The sequence below is a fragment of the Chamaea fasciata genome, unplaced genomic scaffold, assembly GCF_029207755.1.
Source record: "Chamaea fasciata isolate MVZ Bird 193981 ecotype frontalis unplaced genomic scaffold, bChaFas1.0.hap1 SCAF_9, whole genome shotgun sequence".
Classification (NCBI taxonomy): Eukaryota; Metazoa; Chordata; class Aves; order Passeriformes; family Sylviidae; genus Chamaea; species Chamaea fasciata.
In genome coordinates, this window is record NW_027094094.1 from 2759375 (window position 1) to 2778803 (window position 19429).

The window sequence follows — 19429 nt, forward strand, 5'->3', positions numbered from 1 at the left end:
ATAAGATAATGAGGTGTATCATCTCCCTACCAGCTGCAGAGTGATTAAAAAGTAAAAAATAAAAAAAAAAAGGAGAAGAAACTGCACCAATTTTCTCATGGTGCACAGAGTTATACAAAAGGATACAAAACAGGAGAAGCGCAACAAACTGCTAGAGGATGGTGTTGCATAGATAGGAATATGTAAAAGAGCTCTTAATTGCAGAAATTTGGTGGATTTTTTAAAAAAAATTGTCTCAGGATGTACTTTTAGGTTTTGCACTTAAAATACTTTTATTTTCTGCAGTATCCTACCATGACTAGACTCCAGTTGATATATAATTACAGGGTACACAAACACCTATCACAGAGAGGCTGCTCCCTGGTTCTGGAGTCATTTTGAGTCTGCAGCTGGCTTAAGGAATTGGTGTAAAATAGCAAGAAAAACTTTTAGGAAACCATTTTATCTTCAACTTCTTGCTTGGGCCATCTGCTGTTTCACCATCTAATGGGCTCTTGCAGCTGTGCCTGAATGGGGAGACATCCATTTCTATTTCATGTTTCTGTGGTTTTCCAGAACTTCTCGTGCCTTAAAGTGAGCACTCTGTATCCATGCTGTGGGGAAAATTAATAAAACTCCTGCCCAAAGGGTGGTCAGGGGAATAGGGTCCAGCCTGCATGTGGGCTCATTTTCTGATTGCCTGATAATGGTGTCTGGAAGGAAGGTCCCTCAGCAGTCATTTAATTTATTGTGATATATAACTGTGGCCAGGGAGTCAAACAAAAACCACATTGAGGGCAGAAGTCTGGTTTTGTAGCTGGGCTGTCCTCTGAAATTGTGTCGCTGCGGAAGGAGGCAGGGAAATGTGCTGGAGAGAGGTTTTGCCAGGATTTGGGGGAGAAATGATGAGAAAAGAGCAATGTCCTGGGTAAATCCCAGGCTGGCTGCACATGCAGCTGGCTTTGAACAATCCCAGAATCATGGAGTGGGGTGGGATGGAAGGGACCTAAACTCATCCAGTGCCACCCCTGCCATGGCAGGGACACCTTCCACTGTCCCAGGCTGCTCCAAGCCCCAGTGTCCAACCTGGCCTTGGGCACTGCCAGGGATCCAGGGGCAGCCACAGCTGCTCTGGGAATTCCAGCCCAGCCCCTCCCCGCCCTCCCAGGGAACAATTCCTGCCCAATCTCCCATCCATCCCTGCCCTCTGGCAGTGGGAAGCCATTCCCTGTGTCCTGTCCCTCCGTTTCTCGTCTCAAGTCCCTCTCCAGCTCTCCAAGGTTTTAAGTTCTCCCTGGATCCTCTTCTCCAGGCAATCTCTCCCAGCCAGAGCAGAGGGGCTCCAGCCCCTGTTCCTGGAATTATTTGGGTTGGAAAAACCCTCTAAGGCCATCAAGTCTCTGAGCCCAGCAGTGCCAAGGCCACCACTGAACCACGTCCCCAAGTGTCACCTCCTTGTGAGGTTTCCGCACAACCCCCCGTCCTGCCCAGCCCTGCAGGGGCAGATTGTGCTGTAGATTTCCAGTTTTGGGGGGATAACCCCGAGCTCGGATATGACACCCACAGGAATTCTCAGTGAGTAATGCTCCTCCCCGAGGAGCACCAGAGCAAGCAGTGACCAATCCCCACTGGGTGCTGCCGCCAGACCTGTAACTGGGAGCACGTCTCTGATTTGGGCTTTGTCATTCGGTGAAAATGCAACTTCGAGGCCTCATCGGAAATATGTAATGGCCTAAGTTAAACTTGGTGTGAAAGATGGATAATTATGGGCTGCCTGCTCTATCTAACACCATTAGCTGCTGTCACAAAAACAACATTCGACTCCTGTCTGTTTGACTTTTGAGAGGTTTTGCTGTGTTTGGGGCTCAGAGTTGTGCAACACCGCCTAAAAGAAAACGCCTGCAATGAAGAAGCTCTGTTTCATTCTTCCCTTCATAAATGACAGGAGATTAAGACCTAATTGATTTCATTCTCCTGTGATGGATACCACAGTAATTTTTAATGATTTCTCTCAAGTTTCCCATTAGGAATATTTATTTTTCTTTAAAAATGCCCCCCCAAATATGCTGTCTTCCTAATTTACTGCCCCAGCTTTTATGGTGATGGATGTTGCATTGTTCTGTGGCTTGCAGAGGGCTAGACAGGAATATTAAAAATATACGACTTCATGATTTTTAGTCTGAGTTGAATGCTGTCCTCTTGTGAGACATGTAAAAATTTGTGGCTTTTCTTCTTTCTTTTGTTTTCAGAGAGACAGTGAAATTGGAGCAACAGATCAAAGCACTTATTCTCACTGTCTAGTCTGGAGTAAAAAAAAAAAAAAAATCCCAAACTCGCTCACATATTTAATGGGTTATTTGTGGGATTTAAGGGGATTTTAGCACAGGACACCTTCCTGACATATTGTCAGGAATGTCCTGTTTGATGTAAGGATCTTGCTGGAAAATCTTCACTTCTCAGTACGGAAATTTGTGGGAAAGCCTAAAATGATGTTTCTTCCCCCATGGAGGTTTAGGGCTGTTCAGACATCCCAAAGATTGTTTGTTTATTTGTTTGGGTTTTATGAAGGTTTTGCTCATTTGGTACTAAAACAGAGGAATGTTCAGCTCGTGGGGTTTTTTCCTCTTCCTGGAGGCAGGCTGGAAGAGGAAAATGTTGATGGGTAACTGGTAAAGCTGGGAGCCAGGGAATTGCAGAAAATCCCAACTTGGAAGGGTCCCACAGGGATCATCCAGTCCAGCTCCTGTCCCTGCACAGACACCCCAACGTTCCCACCCTGGGCATCCCTGGGAGCTTTGTCCAAACTCCTGGAGCTCTGGCAGCCTCGGGCTGTGCCCATTCCCTGGGCAGTGCCAGCACCCTCTGGGGAAGAGCCTTTCCCTAAAATCCAACCTAACCCTGCCCTGACACAGCTTCCAGCCATTCCCCGGCTCCCGTTCCTGCCACAGATTGGAGCTGCCCTCAGGAGGAGCTGCAGACCCCCAGGAGGTTTCCCCTCAGTCTCCTCCAGCTGAGCAAACCCAGTGACCTCAGATGTTCCTTTTTTGGCCCCTCCAAACCCATCCCCACCTCCATGACTGTCCTTTGCACGCTCTGACAGACTTCCACCCTGAGCCCCACACTCGTGGGATGCTGGGGCTGTAGGGTCAGGGTTTGGGGGTGCAGGGGTGCCCCAGGGTGGGGAGGGTGCTGGTGGTGTCTGTGCTCACGGGGAGCTCAGGGTTTGCCTGGCCGAGGGTTCGTGCTGCAGGAAAAGATCCCGTGAGGTTTTGGGGATTGGTGTTTTAACTGCTGAAGAATTTCAGGGCTGCTGTTGTTGCCGTTGAGGTCCTGGATCCTTGCAGGGGTGGATTTCTTTGTTTGCTCTTCCCTGAGCTCCTCTTGGCTTTTTCACCCCTGGCCCTGTGACAGCCGCCTGCAACGGGCTCTGTGCAGCCTCCCCATGAAGAACTGCACGGAGCTCAATCAGCATTAAAGCAGAGCTGACTCCCCTGCCTTGCTAGAGGAAAGGAGCTGCTTTCCCAAATTCTGTTGTCCGTGGAGCGGCAGGACAAACTGGGCAGGGAAAACAGGAGAGGAGGAATGCGGTGAGCCCGTGGCACTCAGCGTCAGCCCTGCTGTCCTTCCAGGTACAAACCATGCTGGCAGGGAGTGCTCTCCAAGCACAGCTGAGTGGAAGGGGTTTGCCTCTCTCTGACTGTGTTTTGTCCCCGAGACGGACTGAAAATCCTGCATCTCGTTCATTAAATGCATAAAGAAATTCAGGATGGCTTTGTCGGTTTTGTTTATGCTTGAATTTAATGTTACAGTGGTTTATCACTCAGACAAGGTAGAAGTTGGTTTAGTTTTTTTCTTTATTAAAAAAAGTATCTGTTTCAAAGTTCAATTCCTTGTTATATCCTGTTGATTTGCCATAGGCAAGGCTCTCCACAAAGGACCACGCTACTCCAAACAGCTCCACAAAATCCCAACTTCCTAAGCGTGTCCTTTTTATTTCTGCAGCAAAGCAGAAACTTGAGTAAATCCTTGGTTCTCAAAGTCAGAAAATCCCAGAATGGCTTGGGTTGGAAGGAACCTGGAACATCATCCAGCCCCACTCCCTGCCACGGGCAGGGACACCTTCCACTATCCCAGGTTTGCTCCAAGCCCTGTCCAGCCTGGCCTTGGACACTGCCAGGGATGGGACAGCCACAGGAGGAGCCTGTCCCTGTCCCTGAGCCCTGCTGGATCCCAGCTGGGCACTGGGAGCCCTTTATTTTGGATGAACAGATGGACCAAGGCCTCACGGCCACTGGAGGAGGCTGCTCCGGCTGCAGCCAGGCACTGGCTGCTCTGCCCCCTCTTCTGTTCCCAGCTGCCTTGGCCAACTCACAGTTTTGGGACAGAAATTCCAGATGAATCCAATATTACGGGACCTTCAGGGCAGGCAGGGGAAATCCTAACCAAAGGAGAGGAAGGCTGGGATGAATTTATGGGTAACAGAGCAGTGAGGTGGCTGATCCAGCCCTGCATTTCCTGGGTGTCACAGCGTGGTGCAGACTCACAGGGCATGCTCAGAGGGTGGAAACCTGCCCTTGGAGACTGGGAAATGCACAGAATCCACCTCTCAAGTGTGTGCAGCAAACAGGATTTACAGCCAGGGTTTGATTCCAGAGCTCAGCCCTGGTGGATGCTGTTCCACGTCTGAAGGCTGGGACAGAGGTCTGCAGAGCAGAGCAGAGCTGTGTGGCTAAAGGTCAGCCTGAATTATGCTCTATCTATGCCTGTTAATTATAGAGGACTGTAATCTGCCACTGCAGCCACAATTCAGCAGGATCTGGATTGTGCAGAGAGTTAATGAAGTGAGGGAGGACTGGAGACACGAAGTCTCAGCAGCTGGCCGGGGGACGCACAGATTTCAAAGGGAAAAGCTTTTTTGTTTTGTTTTGTTTACTCTGCGCAGGAAAAACTTTAGCCTGGAGGCCCCAAAACTGTAGATCCCTGTAGCTAAGCCCAGACAAGTCCTCATGCGTTTTGGCACATAGGGGAATAATAATAATAAAAAAAAATAAATCTGGATAATACTCAATGCTGTGATTACAGTGAGGTTTCCTGGATATCCAAGAGGGGATCGCAGCTGATCTGGGAAGATGTGAGAGCAGTGTAACAGAGGTGCCTTCTGCCCAGCAGAGCCTCTTATCTTGAAATTGTTCAGCTCTCTGAAGTGGCTTAACCTCTCTTCATTTAACTCTCTAACACAAGGGATGCAAATCCTGCTCTGCCAGAGAAGGGCGGCAGACAGCTTTCCTTTTCCACCTTTTTATTTTTCTTTTCCTCCTTTTCCTTTTCCTTTTCTCATACTCCACACCCTAGAGCATACCACGACCCATGTGACAATTAATATTAATTAATTTACATTGCCTTGGAGCTAATGTTAACAAAGCATCTCAGCATCATAGCCTGAAGGATTTCTTTACACTTTATTGTCACCCCACTCCCTATTTTCTTCCCTGTTGTCTCCACCAGTCACTAATTCCTTCTCAAAACTCCTCTAACCAAGGGGGAACGAATGGAAATTCATGTTTCCCTCAGTGCATCCTCCTCCCCGCCGGTGTCTGTGTGTTCAGCTCGTTTTCCAGGTAAGTTATTCCACACTTCTCCCTCCCGATTGCTGTGCTCTGGGCTGGCCTTTCCAGTGCCATGTGAACTAAGGCTCCTCATGAATGGGTAATTTGATGAGCAGAGGCCCAGCCAGCCGCCCGTGTTGTCACACGGTCAAATATTCATCGTTTGGAACGGCGAGTGCCCTTTACATCGAATTATTTCCCCACCTAAATGCGAACTGAGGGTTGAGCTGCCTCGCTGTGACCTGCGACAGGGACGCGGTGACAAGAAGGGCTCTGGCCGCGGTTCTGCCTCGGGAATGACAACAGGTAGCGATTAATGCGGGGCACATTCCTGCAAGCGTCTCCAGTTCTCACATCCTCCGCCTAAAAAAATGCCTGTTAAGCGTTTCCAAACCGCTCCCGGGGGAGGTTCAGTTCAGAGGCGGCCCCGATAGGATCTGGGAGATCCTTGTCACTTCATTCCTTGGATGTTCCTGCGGCCACAGGTGACCCGGAGCCCCCCAGGGCGAGCTGTTCCTGCACACACCTCCGAGCACAGCGGTGCTCCTGCAGCAGGATTTGTTCTCCCCAATTTTTAGGGAATGCCTGACTCGCTTTTCCTGCAAGGGGCTCAAAGCCAGGAGCAAACCAAGCACCCGGCATGTGCCAGCCTCTGTCTGTAGGAACAGAGAAAAAAAGGGTGCTGTGTTCTGTTCCCCTTGCCCAAGGAGGTAAAAATTAGGAATAGAAAGAGGATTTAGCTGTTCTTATGCTGTTGCTGCTGCAGGTGAACTAGCACACAGTGGAGCGAATGCTTGGGAAGGAAAAGCTTCTTGGAATTGAAGAAAGATGAAATACATGCAAGTAAGCAAGATCAGGAGGGTAAAAGTGAAGGGGGGGGGCATAAAAAAGGAACAGCAGAAGATAAAAAGGTAAAAGCAACCCCAAAAATAGTGAGACACCTCTGCAACCCCTCCTCCCATTCCTCTTCCCCTGAGAGTGCTGAAGAACAAAGCTGGGATGGATGGATGGATGGATGGATGGATGGATGGATGGATGGATGATGGATGGATGATGGATGGATGGATGATGGATAGATGGATGGATGGATGGATGGATGGATGGATGGATGGATGGATGGATGATGGATGGATGGATGATGGATGGATGGATGATGGATAGATGGATGGATGGATGGATGGATGATGGATGGATGATGGATGGATGGATGATGGATAGATGGATGGATGGATGGATGGATGGATGGATGGATGGATGATGGATGGATGGATGATGGATGGATGGATGATGGATAGATGGATGGATGGATGGATGGATGGATGGATGGATGGATGGATGGATGATGGAGGGATGGATTCCCTGGCCCATGGGAATAACCTGGAGAATCAGGGCTGTGTCCCCCTTTGAAGCAGCCACACAACCTGGATGCAATTTCCTGCAGGGAAATTCGGCTTTGTTCTTCTGAAGTGGATAAACCAAACCTTGCAAAACTGATTGTGGGAGGTGCTTTGACATGAGGAATGAAAAGGCCAGGCCCAGTCTCTCCCTGCACATCCCAGTGAAGCAGGGGCACTTCCCATAACCTGCCCTGTGCCCAGAGGGGTTTATTTTCCCAATAAAATTTTGAAACTGAGGTGAAAATTGTGCTGCTGTCCTCCAGCCGTAGCTGTAATTCAGTAGCGTCCCTACATGGATGTTGTTAATAAAATACTTGGGGCTCTTTTGTGATGAATTATTGATTTATCAACTTTAAGCCCATAAAATTAGAATGGTAGAAGGCAACAATTTCTTTTGAGGGGAAGGAGGAGGAACTCGGATAATATCTACTTCATTCATGCTAATGAATGACCAAGATATAACTGGCTCCACATTCTCTGTTAGCAAATATTGTGACTCAGATAAAAGTACTACCACTGTGAAGAAAAGCCTTGTGGGATTACCAAAACCCTGTTTAGAAGTCTCTAGTTCCCTTTAACTGATTTTTTTTTTTTCATTTTAATGGGAAAAATACCTTCAAAGACCAAAGATCTCTACACGGCTTTCACGGTGGCCTTCCACAAAGGAGTCTTCAGTTTGAATTTTAATGTTTTTAACCAATGTTCTGTGTGGAGCACATATGTCCTTAATGAGAGAGCTGATGCAGTTCATTAGTTTATATTTGAGGGATGAAACGCTGCTGAGTGTAGCTGTTAAATTGGAACTGATAATGGCCGAGTAGGGAAAATTCAGCATTTGGCTGTTTAAAGTTCCACACAGGCTAATCCCTGACTGCTCCCAAGGAGAGGGAATACACACGATGAGGAAAATGTGAGGTGTAAGTAGACAAGGTAGACAAAAGGTAAGGTAGACAAAATTCAAATTTTGGAGCAACTGGAGGTAAGTCCGTGGGTCTGGTTTGGGCAGAGGGGTGAGAGGTGAAAGGTGCTGTTTAAGTGTGAAGCAGAGCAGTTGATGAGAGCCCTACCTGCACATTCCTCATGATCCCAGCCCTGCTCCAGGTTTGTTTGTGCTGGGGTGACCTGGCATTACCACAGTCAGCCCTGGATGGCTCAGTGATGCTGCCAGGGCACCGTGCCAGGCTCCAGGTTGGGAACCACCGAGGTTGTACCCCTGGAATTTCTGCCTCATTTATCCCCAGAGCTGGTGAAAAGTTTACTCTGGATCACTGGGAATAATCAGCATCCTCTGGTCCAGAACAGCCCCAAACCTGTGCTTCCAAACACCATTTTTCAGTGGGATTGCACGGCTCTTCTGCCTGCTGGCCCACAGACACATCTCAGAACATTTCTGCCAACTCTTTCATGCACAAGGAACATGGAGCCAAGCTGTAGAATTCAACATCCAAACTGTTAGATTTGGGATGAATCTTAGTAAATTAAAGCTAAAAACTGCACAATAAAGGTCTGTGAGGATCTTCAGGATTAGATTATTTTCTTTCCTGCTGCTCCACAGCAACATGTGGGCATTACATGTGTTTTGGTGGTACATTAAGGAGTAGATAATCTGTGTTTGGTTACTCTCCCAGACAGTCAGTAATAATAATAATTTGAATGAGGGAGATTTTAAAAAATGCATCTGGCAACTCTGCGGGTGTGTTTTGTCGTTTGTTTTCTTTTTTTTTTTTTTTTCCCCCTTCTTTCTAAACCCCCACAATATAAAATAAGAAACAACACCAGAAACAGCTCTGAAATAATTATGAAGCCAATAAATAACCCCTGAGCTCTAACGTACACAGATGACTTTCCAGAGGCGGCAGGCGGGCTTGAGTGTGGAGTGAAAAAAAAAAAAAAGGGAAAACTCCGGGAGCAGGGATGGGAGGGGGAACACCGGAGCCCCCCCGGGGCTGGGACCATAGGGCTCAGATATTCCAGGGGCGCAGCATTATCTTTGCTCCTTGCCAAAACAACAACAACAAAATATGAAATAACCGACACAAACCTATTTAAATAAGGAGGAAAAAAAAAAAAAAAGAAAAAGAGGAAAGAAAAAGGAAAAAAAAAACCTCTCTTTTTTTTTTTTCTTTCCCCTAAGCAGCCGAGCCCAGCTCATCAGCAGCTGAGGCAGGAGCAGGAGGGGTTTTGGAGTTAACTGCATGCAGGAAATCTCTCACATCCTGAGTCCCAGCTCGCTCCTCTCGGTAACTGTATATTATGGGGCTGCTCTCCAGCCCCAGCTGATGAAAGTTTGTCTCCCTCAGTCTGGGCTGCGATGTCAAAGCGCCTCCAGGCAGCGCCGCCGCGCTCCCCCCGTGCGCTGCCCCCGGCCCGGCTCCCCGCGCTGCTGCTGCTGCTGCTCGGCCCGGGCCGCCTCCTCTGGGCATCGCCCCGCGGTAAGTCACACACAGCCCCCCGCGGCTTTCCCCGAGAAGGATCCCCAGCCCCGCCATCCGTTTCAGCCGGACGACGAGCGGGGAGATGGATTTTTAGAGCGCCGCTCGCCCGGCTCCGCTGCGGGCGCGGAGCGGGAGGTCCCGGCGGAACTGCCGCTGCTCCGCGCGGCTCCGCGGGGGTTTCCCGGGAAAACTCCGCTGTGCGGTCCCCCCCAGCATCCCCGAATCTGTGGGATCCCATTCCCCGGCACTCCCACACCCGCCGGGTCCTATCCCCCGGCACCCCTAAACCCGCCGGGTCCCATCCCCCGGCACCCCCAATTCTGTTGGTCCCTTCTCTGCGCCCCCGTCCCCGGGGGGTCCCATCCCCCGGGACCGCAGCTGATCCCGGGGATCCCCCTTTTGTGTATATTCGGGGGTGCCCTGCAGGGTCCCGGGGAGAGAGAAGGGGGGTTTGGAAATTCTCCTCCCACGCACCCCCCCTCCAAACAACGCCCACCCACCCCATCCCCGGAGCTGAATTCAAGGGTCTGGGAGTCTTGTCAGAGTTTGGGCTGTGTTTCCAGCTAGGGAAAAATTGCGCGGAAAAGCCAAACGGTGATGGTAAAAGCGTCCTGGCTGGGTAGAAGTTTTCTCGCCGCCGCCGCCGCTGTGTTCATTCAAAGTGAGCTCCAGGCGGGGAGCGAGGGTTCAGCTCTGGAGCGCTGGGCTGTCCGTGTTGTGGATGGGGAACAGCTCAGGAGAGGGATTGTCTCTTCCTACAGCAAGTTTGGGGTTTATTCTGGAGTCCTCAGAGCGCCCAGCTCTTTTCCTCTTCGTTAAGCAACAGCTGACAGTGCATATTTTATGGGAGAGAGGGAAAAATATTCTCCTCTATGAATACATTTAACAGCACCGAGGGGTGCCTGTGTCCCTGCGTGTTACTACAAACTCGTGTGTTTGGTCTTTTTTGGTCTTCCCCCCCCCCCCCCCCCATTGTAACTTGAAGCTTTGTAAATATTTGCTTATCTCCAAATTTATTGACAGCGACTTTCACCGGGGCTTTGGCTCTGAACTTGCTGAGAGAAAAGATGGGGAGATACTTGAGCACATGGAAATCCCAGAGGGGGAAAGGACAAGGTGTCGCCTTTGATCAAGCACCTGGAATTTATTTTAGTGCATTAACAGGAGTTGTAGCCTTGCCTTTGGGAGGGGTCTTGATTTCTCCTTGCCAACGCTTGTATTTCCACCAAATCAGTGGGTTTGGGGGAAAGGCTGCAGAAGTTCCCTGGCAGATGAAGAGAAAGAGGTGCCCTGTGGCTGTTCCCTTTTCCTGGGGCAAGGGAGGGTTGGTTTGGGTGGGGGTTTGGGTCCCTCCTCTGAGTGTGGGAGCCACTGTGGCTGGCCAGCCCCTCCATGGTTTGGTTTGGAAGTTCACTTGCAGCTGGGAAAATTTGAGGCGAAACGCTTCAAAGTGTCTGTCCCCGCAATGCTGAGAGGGCAAACTGTGGGTGACTTGGCTCCAGCGCACAGATGAGCGAGCAGAATGGGAAGAGGGGGTGGAAATCCGGTTTCTCGTGGCTCAGAACTCCCTCAGAGCCAAGCTGAAGCTCTAAGATCACGCTCACACTGATGGTTTGAGCTCTGTGTAAAGTTTGTGTCAGCTGCTCATCCTCTCTGGTGTCTCTATGGGGCTTTAGATGTCTCCATTTGGGCAACTGTGGTGGTTGCTGGCCCTCGGATTTGCCTCCCTGTGCCATCCTGCTCCTCTTCTTTCCGTACCACATCTGTAATCCACTCTTTTCCACCCAGACTATTCAGTGAGCACCGCCTGCCTCAATTCCACCTTTCCCTGTGGAAGCAGAGCACAGCTCTAGCCCTGCCAGAGCTCGTGCTGCTTTCTTGGTGGCGGAGGTGCTGAAAGTCCCAGCAGCATGTTTCCACGCTCCCAGTGACAACAAGAGCTCGTGGCTGGGCTGGCACGGGTCTCTCTGGGCATTCTGGAGCCCTGCAGGACATCCTAAAGCTGCCAGGACATCGGAATTTTCACATGAACTCCTGCTTAGCGATTCAGACAAGTTGGAGTTGCGATGAGCCTTGAGAAGCGGGTTTGAAATGTGGCAATAACGTGTGTCTGCCTGAGTGACAGGTCTGGTATTAAAAAAAAAATTGTCAGGTTGTGGGCTAGACAGTTTAAAAGTAGCCTTGTTGCTTGCTTTGAGTACGTTTCCCTTCCATTTTTTGTGGTTTTATAATTGCCTTTTTAGTTTTCAGTCTTGTGCCGGGCTTCTGCTCAAAGGACCTCAAGGACAAAAAGGAAAACTCAGCCGGGCCAAATTAACTTAGTTGTCCCCGTGGAGTGGGATATAAAGTAGGATAAGATCTGATCTTACAGTCTCAATCAAACACCTTAAAATCTACACCTGTACAAGGTTTTTGTGGTCAAGGCCGTCCTGTTTCTGCAGGGCAGACAAAGCGATGCTGTGGATGGGTGAAGTCCAAATTAGAGACTCTGTGTGTGTGTGTGTGCACAAACTTTTAAATTTCTTTTAAATATTGTGTGGGAAAATAGCAGAAAAAACCGACTCTTAGAATGACAGAATGGTTTGGGTCGGAAGGGACCTTAAAAACCATCTTGTTCCATGGGCAAAGACACCTCCCACTGTCCCAGGTGGCTCCAGTCCCTGTCCAGCCTGGCCTTGGACACTTGCAGGGATAGAAGAGCCACAGCTTCTCTGAGCATGAAGAAATGCAAATCCTAAAGCTGCAACCCAAAATTCTTCACCTTCAGTTAAAATCACTTCTGTCTAGATTTTAATTTGCTACTGATTGCAGCTTTCTTGGGTCTAATGGAAATAAATTGCAGGAGAAGAAATCTTGCCTTGTCTTGTGCTCCAAACCAGATTTCCCTCTGTTTTAGAGCTCATTTATAAATCCTGTTTTCTCTCAAACTGCATTTTGGCAGATGCTTCTGGTGTGTGTGCAATCACCTCCTTGTCTGATGATTGTCCCTTTCAGGTCCCCTGCAGACAGCCTGGCATGAGCTGTCACTGCCCATGGGGCTCCAGAGATCCCTCCCAAAATCCCCCAGCAGAGGAATTTTATTCTCACTCTTCAGCAGTGTTTGCATCCTTAACCTCCACCTCGCTGGGCTCTTCCCTGGTGTTTCCTTGGGTCTCTCATCACTTGCTCTGCTTGGGATTTTTGGGAAGGTCCTGACGCAGGTACAAAGGGCATCCCTTGAGCTCCTGATTGTCAGGCTGTGTTTTGGGTGGGTTTGCACCCTGCTGGGAGCCCCAGTGGGATTTCTCTGATGGCAGGTGGGTGACTGCAGCGGACCAGGGCTGTGTTCATCTGTTTATCCCACTGAAGATCCCTCTTTATCTGTTATTCCCACCAAGGTCCTCACTCACCGCCCGTGATCATGAAATTCTGTTCTAAAAAGGCTCAACTCGTGTAAAGGCTTATGTGATCCTCTAGCAGCCTTCCCCAGACCTCACATATCCTCCTCCTGACACATTTATCCCTGATCTGACACTGCCAGGGCAAGCTGGCCAAGGAGCCCAGCTGGGCTCTGTTTTATTTGTGTTCCTGAGCCTCCTTTTGGGCTGTGGCACAGCAAAGGGTGAGCCCTGAGTGCTTTGTCGGAGTGACTGGGCTCTTGGGGTGGGTTTCTCTCTTCCCTTTTGCTGTGAGAGCTGCTCTCATCCAGGAGCTGACATTTTTAGGCTGTTTGGAGCCCTGTCAGGTCACACAGGCAGGCCCTGCCACGCCAGCAGGCTCTCCCCACCATCCCATCCTGCTTAGGATGCCAGGCTGTTCACATTGCAGGGATTTTTTTTTTTTTTAAATCCCTTTTTTCTGATGACTTTCCTTCCTCTGCAACCTCTTGTGTTTTACTGCACGTCATCCTGGATCTCGCTCTCCCCGCTGCCTGCGCTTTGTACTGAACATTTCAGGCAGCTCCTCAAATTTCTCCCTGGACAAAAGCACATCATCTGCACAATTCTGGAGTGCTGCAGGCCTAAATCCCACCTGCAGGGGCTTCTCTTAGGTCCTGCTGAGTCTCCAGAGCAGATCTGTGACAAAGTAAATTAAAACCCCACAGTCTGAGGGTAGCAGTTGATTCTTCATAGCACGGTGCAGTCCAAGAGCTCGATCCCTTTTGTTTCTGCTTAACACAGAGCAAAGTGCTCCAAATGTATTAAATTTTTATCTTTTTGTTACCCCACTAACTAAGAGAAGGGATTGTTTCTTAGCAGAGCCCTGCTCCAGCATGTTGACCCTTCTCTTTTTAGGATCCATGCAGGATTTTGAGAGTAGGTTAGTATGAAGTGACTTGAACTGCATCATCTAATCAGAAATTAATCGGTTTGATCCCTTCAGGATGTTCCACTAATTTTTTTACACCCCATACAAATGAATTTGCTGCTTTCCATGACCTGGAGCTAGGATAAGAAAGAGTTTTGGAGGCAGGAAATTGTCCTTTGACAAGGTCAACTTGCTAAAAGCGGTGATTAGAAGAACAAATTCTCTCTTGTCCCAAATCCATGATGTAATAAGGCAAGAAGTGAAATGTGTCATGGCCTGTGAGCCATGCTGGATAATGCACAGCGAGGCAGAAAAAGCTGGACCCAGAATTTGGCACAAAAGTATCTTTAACTCGCTTCTTTCGAGGTATTTTTTAAGAGGAACTGTGTCAGCCCCTGGAAATTTAGTTTAGTAGTATGTATCATAGGCATTAAGTGAAAAACTTTCTTCTGCCAATGGTGAAAGTTTGCTCTTCTCTTGCTCCTTTGAAATGTGTTTTAATCCTGATAGCAGCTGAGAGATAAACCTCACGTGTGAAAGAATATATTAAGATACAAAACTTCAACAAATTCAATATTCATGGGATTGTTTTGGTATAGTTATGCAAAAAAATAAAATTAAAAAATTACAAAATCTGGACTTTATCATTTAATAAGGAGGTCACGTGGAGGCCTGGAGCTGAGCATGGTCAGTGTTTTATCCAGCAGCACTGCCTGAATGCAGGGATGGTCTGTGCTGGACATCTTCTGGTACTTCAACAATTAGAAGGTGTGTAAAGGATAATTCCATCCATATTGTTTAAATTTATATTCCATTCCTTTTCTGCCACTGAGAGCAGTGTGATGATAAGAGAGTGTTTGGGATAAATTCCCTCCATCCCTCTGGAGCGCACAGGGATGGACACAGCACCTCCTCACGCATGTTCCTTTTTGAACTGGGGATCATTCAAGGATCTCCAGGTTAAAATCTGCTCTTGGGTGTGTGTTTTGAAGCATGAGGTGAGCATCCCCAAAGAACGAGGATTTATTCCTTCACCTCTTGCCTCCTGAGTAAGGCCCAGACACACCTTGGGTAAACACCAAGGGGAAAGCACGGGATCGTTGTAGAAAAAATCCCACAGTGGTTTGGGTTGGAAGGATCGTACATCCCACCCAGTGCCACCCCTGCCATGGCAGGGACACCTTCCCCTGTCCCAGGCTGCTCCAAGTCCCAATGTCCAACCTGGCCTTGGGCACTGCCAGGGATCCAGGGGCAGCCACAGCTGCTCTGGGAATTCCATCCCAGCCCCTCCCTACCCTCACAGAGAGGAGTTTCTTCCTGATATCCAATATGAATCTCTCCTCTTTTAGTTTAAATCTTCACACTTCAGAAAGAAGGAGCTATTTGCTCTGCACGCTGTGTTTTCCTTGTTTCTGTGCCCAACCCTCTTTTGGCATAAATTCCCTCCCCTCCATGGACCTGAGTCCTTTGTACAGCCTGGTGCTCATGTCCTATGCTGGAATTTCAGATCTTTTTTGCAGCACCAGAGGATGTGTAGAGCAGATGACCAGAGCTGTGGTAGTGACCTGGGGACATATCCTGCCCTGAAGAAACCCTGAAAACAAATGTTCTTTGCTGCTGCAGCTCATCTGCTGGAGGAATGTGTGAAAGCCAGGAGACGCGGAGCGACCCAGAGCTCATGGTGACACTTCCTGCAAGGTCACGCTCACAAACCTGGGCGCGAGAGGTGGCTTCAAGAACATTAAGTTAACTCCAAGTTGTCTTTTCATTCATGCTTTAAAAACCAGCAGAGAGATTCAGTGGCAGCTTGTGCAGGAGCAGGTGCGGTTCATTTTCCTCTCCCTGCTGCTGTGTGCTGTGAGGATCAGGTATTCCCCGCGCAAACAGAAACTCCTGATGGAAATCAACTCCTCAGCCCAGCAGCTCCTTTTCTAGGCTCAGGGAAGAGCTACAAATCACACGCCGTGCCTGCTCACCTAAATTAATCCTCTAGTTCACCCGAGCTGTGTTTCCCAGAGAAATCTGAAGGGATGATTGGTGTGCCTGTGAGGAGCACAGCTCCCACTCCCACTCCGAGGTGTTTTTCTCTGCTGCTTGTACACAGGAAGGAACATCCCTCAATTCAGCTGTGCTGAGGATTCCTTGTACTGGCTGAGGCAGGTTTAGTAAATCACTGCAGAGAGGGATTGCACTGTACCTTTCGAAAAGACCAGGAGGAAATTGTATTTTGGAGAGTAATTTGAACTTCACTCAGTGAAAGTAGCCTTTCATGAGGCTTTGGAGGGGAGGAGTTGGAGAGGAGCACTGGACCTGGATTTTCACATAATTATGTGGACTCATTGCTGAAAAGTGAAGATATATTTAGTACCTTGTTCTCTGCCCTTGGAGCTGAGTGGATTCCTTGTGCTTGTAAAGCACGGGTTATTATTCCTCTGCCTCAGGAAGTGTTTTGGGTAGGTGCTGCTGGTGCAGAAGGGTGCAAGGCTGAGTTCACAATCGAAACAAGGACCTGTGGGACTCTTCAGGGGAGAAGCAGCAATTTAGGAACAAGCAGATGTAGCACCCATGCTGAGCTGGGATGGGATCCTTCACTCTGGCATCCTGGAAATACCTGTGGGAAAGGCCCTGTGCAACCCTTGAGGATTTCTGTCCATTTTTAGCCCCGTCCTGGCTGTTTTTCCAACAGGGAATGGCTGGGCCGGTTGATATGGTGTGGATCACGGCTTGGAAAAGAAACAGCTGAAAATAGGAATTGCAGCAGGAGGACAGAAGTTCTCCTAAGCTGTTGTGCCATGGACTTTCCAAAGCTCCTTTGGGTTGGAACCTTGCATTTCTGACTTGCCCTCCTCTGTGAACTCCATGCCTTGAGCTCTTCCATGGCAGGAACCTCTCGATCCACTCCCATGACCCACTGTGCTGAAATGCCCTTTCCTTCAGAGCTTCACTGCTTTATTTCTCTATATTTCGAAATGTTCTCTTCTAGGAAAAAAAGAAGAAAAAAAAACAATTCTGTCTTCGGACTGGTCATGAATAGTAATTCTTCAGTCAAACATAACAGCATCCCAAATGAGGCTGGACAGCTGTTTCCCAAATTTATCCCTGTCTATATTCTGTACACATCATAAAGCTGGGTTTGGGCTATTTGAAACGTTCTGCAGGCTCCCTGCCCCCTCCTGCAGTCAATGGCAAATGTTGTTCTCCCAACTCCACTTGTCACATTTTGTTCTGGAGAACAGGGAGGATATTGAGATATATGCTGGCTTCTCTCCTTGACTGCATTTCAATATGTATTTTGTATAATGAGGGCCCAAATCCTTCTGCCATTACTTATGCTTTAATCACACTGTGCTCTCCCCAGATTGCTTTAATGGCATTTGCATCAGCAGGAGTTGCTCTCGGTGATGAGCAATATTTCATCTGCAAACAGAGGAGACACATCTCGGGCACTGGAGGAGGAAGGATCTTCCTGGCCCGGGTTTGTTGCAGCACAGCTCTCCAGTGAGGGATGGTGCAGCATCCTGATTGGAGAAATAGATTTTCAGGAATTAGAAGGTGCAAAGCTATTTTTGCAGAGGGTTTTTTGTTGGTTTTTTGGGGGTTTTTTGTGGGGTTTTTTTTTTTTTTTTTGAGGAGCTGTCAAGTGTGATAGCTCCCTTTTAATTTTCTAGTAAATGGCTTTTTGGCATGTGTTATCTGCCGAGGAACGCCTGGTGCAGAGACATCGTTTTGTACTTCAGCCATGACATTACTCTAGATGAGAACTGAAAAGTTATATAGATATTACACCAATATATAAACCATGTGTGTTAGGAAGACAAGTTCAGTTTTGAAATATTTGCCTTAGCTATGCTTTTCACTTTCAATCTGTGCCAAACATGTGCTTGAATGACTGATGGAGTCATATGGTTCCCTGAATAAAGCACTTTATTGTGCTCAGACTTGGAGCCTTCCAACAGTTGTATTACAGAAGCTTGAAGATTAAGATGATCCAACTGCTTAGGGGGGTATGTCCCACAAGGAACATTTTCGTTTTTCTTTTCTTGTCCCCCTCCTTCTCTGCTTTTTTTTTTTTCCTCTTTCTCTGTGTCATCAGTTTGTTCAGCTGGTGGGGCAGTGACACTGACCGCAGAGAGTTTGGTGGAGGAGAGCAGCGAGTCACCTTCAAACTGCAGCTTTCCCCGCCGTGTCCACATTAAAATGTTGAACACATGACATATTCCAGGCAGTTTATGGGATTCCGTGGGGGAGGGCTGGGAGGGCTGTTCCCTGTCGCTGATTATTTCATCAGCAGAATCAGATTTAGGAAAGGAGTAAGTGTGCACGAGCCAGTGATGACAGGAGGTAGATCTGAGAATTATAAACCCCAAATATTGAAAGCCGTGTTTTTAATGCTGTTCGGTTAATGGGGATCAGGGAATCTCCGTTTCTCATCCTGGTGATGCTGCAGAGCTTCATCTTTGCAAACCCGTCAGGCAGGAGGCAGGATCTTTTTCCATTAGAAGCCAAAAGAACAGAAAATTAAATTCAGAAATGCATGGAGTCTTCTTGCTGCTGCCTCTCCTCAGGCTCATCAAAGACCTTTGCTGACTTCTCGTGTTTGAAAAATTTTTGTACGCGGGTAGTTATTTTGCAGCGTGAAAAAAAGACAAAATTCAGGCTCAGGAAGATCCATGGAATTAGCTGCTTTCCAAGGGTTACTTGTGCTTAAATGCCTGAGGTCTTGGGTTTGGGAATTTGGGAGAAGGCAGAAAACAAGTAAAAAGGAAGATCCATGGAATTAGCTGCTTTCCAAGGGTTACTTGTGCTTAAATGCCTGAGGTCTTGGGTTTGGGAATTTGGGAGAAGGCAGAAAACAAGTAAAAAGGAAGATCCATGGAATTAGCTGCTTTCCAAGGGTTACTTGTGCTTAAATGCCTGAGGTCTTGGGTTTGGGAATTTGGGAGAAGGCAGAAAACAAGTAAAACTTTGTGTTTAGTTTCTCCCTTGGTTTTTTTTTGTGACTTATTTTCCGAGCAGGCCATGAAAGGACTAATTTTCCTGGGTTTTGTAGGAAGAATCAATGCACCGCTCAGAGAAGCAAAGGCTAGCTGGGAAAATAATTCATGATTTGGAACTAATAAAAACTTTACTGCAAGAGACAAGAGTTTTACTTATGCACAGTCAAATCTTGCCCAGGCTTTTGTGCTCATAAATGAAGGAGGGCAGAGTCTGGTGCTGTGCTGCCTTTTATGAAGCTGTGGAAGTGCTGGCAGTGGGATAAAAAAAAAAATGGGAAGCACCTTATCAATGTGGTGATTTTTGTCCTTTCCTTTGAGAGGGTCTCTGTGTCCTCAGCTGGTGGTTGATGGAAAATTTAAGCTGTTGCTTCTCTGACCCCGTGCAAGTCGCAGGGCTGGCTTTGTTTAACAATTATGCACTGGAAATCTGGTATTGGTTTATTTTCTAGCATTTTTACATTTATTATTAAATATATTTTGGATTTTTTTTCATTAGTGCCCAGGGAGGTTGTGGATTCCCATCCCTGGCAGTGTCCAAGGCCAGGCTGGAGCAACGTGGGACAGTGGAAGGTTCCCTGTCCATGGCAGGGATGGAATGGGATGAGCTTTATGGTCCCTCCCAACCCAAACCATTCTGCAATTCTGTGATTTTACTCAGCACCAATTTGTTATTCCTGTCTCAGGCAGAACAGGCACCATTTTAGAAGGTGAGTTCATCAAGGCCTGTG

General features: G+C 48.1%; 1 protein-coding gene across 1 annotated transcript in view; it reads left to right on the forward strand.

The window, feature by feature from the left end:
• Positions 1-9293: 9293 nt before the first annotated feature.
• The window catches only part of ADAM12 (ADAM metallopeptidase domain 12), a 173925-nt gene continuing 163789 nt past the window's right edge, over positions 9294-19429 (forward strand). Inside the window, exon 1 of the mRNA XM_066191596.1 lies at positions 9294-9414. Coding sequence (XP_066047693.1) covers positions 9294-9414 — 121 coding nt within the window. The remainder of the gene's footprint in view (positions 9415-19429) is intronic.